The following is a 2,644-nucleotide window of genomic DNA, read 5'->3' as shown; positions in this document are numbered from 1 at the left end:
ACTGATCCACCAAGCTTGTCCCTACAGAGTCCCCAGAGTGACTCTCAGAACCCCCAGAACATAAAATGCAAACTCTAATTCCCACCAATCTTAGGAGCAGTCCAGCCTCCCCTGGGTGGAGATTCAGTTCCTAGATGGTGTTTACCTCATTAGCCCAGGTTCTTCCTGGCATCTCAGGGCTCAGGATGTGTGTCTTGTAGGCACCCCAGTGCCAGACTTTGTTTCTCCCCCTCCTTCCTTTCAGGCTCTCAAATTGTCCCCAACTGTCCAGAAACTGCCCAGGCGTCCACACCATTCTTGTCTCTGACACTGGAATGTAGGACTTCTTTCCTAGTCATTTTAGTCAACATTAAATTTTAGTCAACACTAAGACCATCAGCCTGAGGTCTGAGGACGGAGCTCCGCCAGGCCTCACAGCACTGCTGGTCTGACCCAGGGCAGGTGCCTGAAGCTGAGTGGTGACACGTTCAGGGAGAGTGTGGTTTTGCCCTTTGCTTTCCCATTGCCTCTCACAGATGTGAGGTGGTACCCACAGGAGTTTAGTGAACACAGGTGGGTTGAATTGCAGAGTGGGCACGAACCCAGGTTCAGTCAGAGGACATTGCTCCTCACCCACAGCTGGGATCAGACACAGCCCTGGGAAGCCTGCTCTCTGCCAGGGAGTCTGTGTCTGAGAGCGGTGACAGCTGGTTTTTGTCTAGGAGACACTGAAGCCTGGTTTCTTGAAGGAGATCCCTGAAAAGATGAAGCTCTTCTCAGATTTTCTGGCGAAGAGGCCTTGGTTCGCAGGGGACAAGGTCAGTGGGATGGCTTCAGAGGAAGGAGAACTGGTGTATTTTCTTACTCAGAGTTTGGTGCACATTCCTGCTTTGTCTTTCTGCAGCTCACCTATGTGGATTTCTTGGCTTATGATGTCCTTGACCGGCACCGCATATTTGAACCTACATGTCTGGATGAATTTCCAAACTTGAAAGACTTCATTACCCGTTTCGAGGTGATTTCCCTGGTCCTCCTACTATTTATCTCTCTCTTCTCTTCCCTCTACTTTCTGATGCTTTCCTAGTTGGAACTACAATGAGAAATAGAATTTATTGAGAACTTGGTTTATTCCAGGATCTCTGCTCAGCAGCTGACATATATTGTGTCAGATTTAACCTTTATAATATTCCTACATGGTAGAATAATTATCCTCTCCGTTTTACTGATCAGGAATTAAGCTGAAAGGATAAGTAATTTCTGAAGGTCACAGAACCAGTACAGACTGTGCTGGGCTCACAGTCAGAGTGTCTGGCTTCTATGGGCAGCAGTCAGGGGCTCTCTGTTTCTTGTATGAAAATGAAAAAAAGCTCAGGTTCTTTTGTTGACTGGGTTCACAGCTCTGGCAAGTGTGGATGAAGCAGAATCTTCAGGAGTTTGCATGCAGCTGGCATTTGTAGAGTTGAGACACAATAGGGTTGATATGAAGTAATAAAAACACAAACAATATTTTCTCCTGCTCTCCATAAGGCTCTCTGGCTATTGGCTCCCTCTCTGGGGTTGTACTGAGATTTCCAGGAATGTAATTGGTGCTGGGATTTTCTTCCATATGTAGGTGCCTTTTTGGGAAGATTTTATAGGGATGCCTCTTACGATGGGCACTTTCCTTCCCTCCATGTCTTCCTTCTTTCTTCCTTCTACTTATCCAAGATTCCATCTCAGAGATGGGGTAGTACATCATTTTAAGTTACATTCACTGATCTGATCCTCTTCCCTCTATGAGGCACTATGTCAGGCAGAGGGGGATGCAGAAGTCACATAGTCCTGTCACCCAGCCTCTGGGGCTCAGTGCAGCTGGAGAACTATAGGAACCCCGAGCTGTGTAGAGTACATGGAGCCACCTTGGTTCTAGAGGAGCACAGTCTGACTGCACCTCCCAGCTCGTCATTCACCCTCAATCTACCAACTGGAGAGTAAGAAAGTCTCTTTATGATGGACTTGGGAATTTGAAGCTCTAGTCCAATATGTTTTTCAGCCTAATCTTGTTTTGTATTCCCACTCCCATCATGAAATCTGCCTCCTCAGCCAGTTCTCTTCAGCTCTGGTTTTGGTCCAAGGCTTGTTGACCTGAAATTTTTGCAAGAACCGGGATGACTGCCCAGCAGGGAGGATGTGGGACAGAAGTGGGCTCCAGTGTGTGGCCTGCTGGGGCCTGCGCTGTGCGGTACAAGCAGCCCTAGGTCTTTGGAGTCCTGGGAACTCTCGGGCACTGTTTGTTTTGGGAAGATGGTGCACAGGTGCACCTGAGCATCTCAGCGCCTGGTTGGCTGCAGCAGGACCGGGGATGAGGGAGGTTGGGGCTCAGTGAGAAGGGGCTCAGGTCCTAGGCCAGGCAGTTGCTCTGTGTCCTTTAAGTGGAACAATCAGAGTGTGGCCTGGCCTAGTCTTGCTGCTCCGCACCTCCTATCACCTTTCATCCACGTTTTGCTGGATGAGATGTGGTGTCTCTTTCAAGCTGTTTATCTACTCCCTAAGCCCCTTTGTTGTGCTTGGGGTCCACCTGTGGTCAAGCCCTGGGGAGCCAAGAGCTTCCTTCTGACAAAGAGAATTGTTTTGCAGAATGAGAAGTTGTTCTGTAGGGAGATGTCCCCTGGGGAGTGGGGGGGGG

At 49.0% G+C, this 2,644-nt stretch overlaps 1 protein-coding gene across 2 annotated transcripts in view; it reads left to right on the top strand.

Moving 5' to 3' along the window:
• The window catches only part of LOC104981663 (glutathione S-transferase Mu 1-like), an 18,819-nt gene that overhangs the window by 2,263 nt on the left and 13,912 nt on the right, over positions 1-2,644 (top strand). For both annotated transcript variants that reach the window (XM_010830891.1, XM_010830892.1), the window contains exons 6-7: positions 702-797; positions 884-994. In XM_010830891.1, the coding sequence (XP_010829193.1) occupies positions 702-797; positions 884-994 (207 nt within the window). The remainder of the gene's footprint in view (positions 1-701; positions 798-883; positions 995-2,644) is intronic.

The sequence above is a fragment of the Bison bison genome, unplaced genomic scaffold (genome assembly GCF_000754665.1).
Source record: "Bison bison bison isolate TAMUID 2011002044 unplaced genomic scaffold, Bison_UMD1.0 scf7180017864519, whole genome shotgun sequence".
Classification (NCBI taxonomy): Eukaryota; Metazoa; Chordata; class Mammalia; order Artiodactyla; family Bovidae; genus Bison; species Bison bison.
The sequence above is the reverse complement of the archived record's forward strand: the minus strand, read 5'-3'. Positions and strand labels throughout refer to the sequence as shown.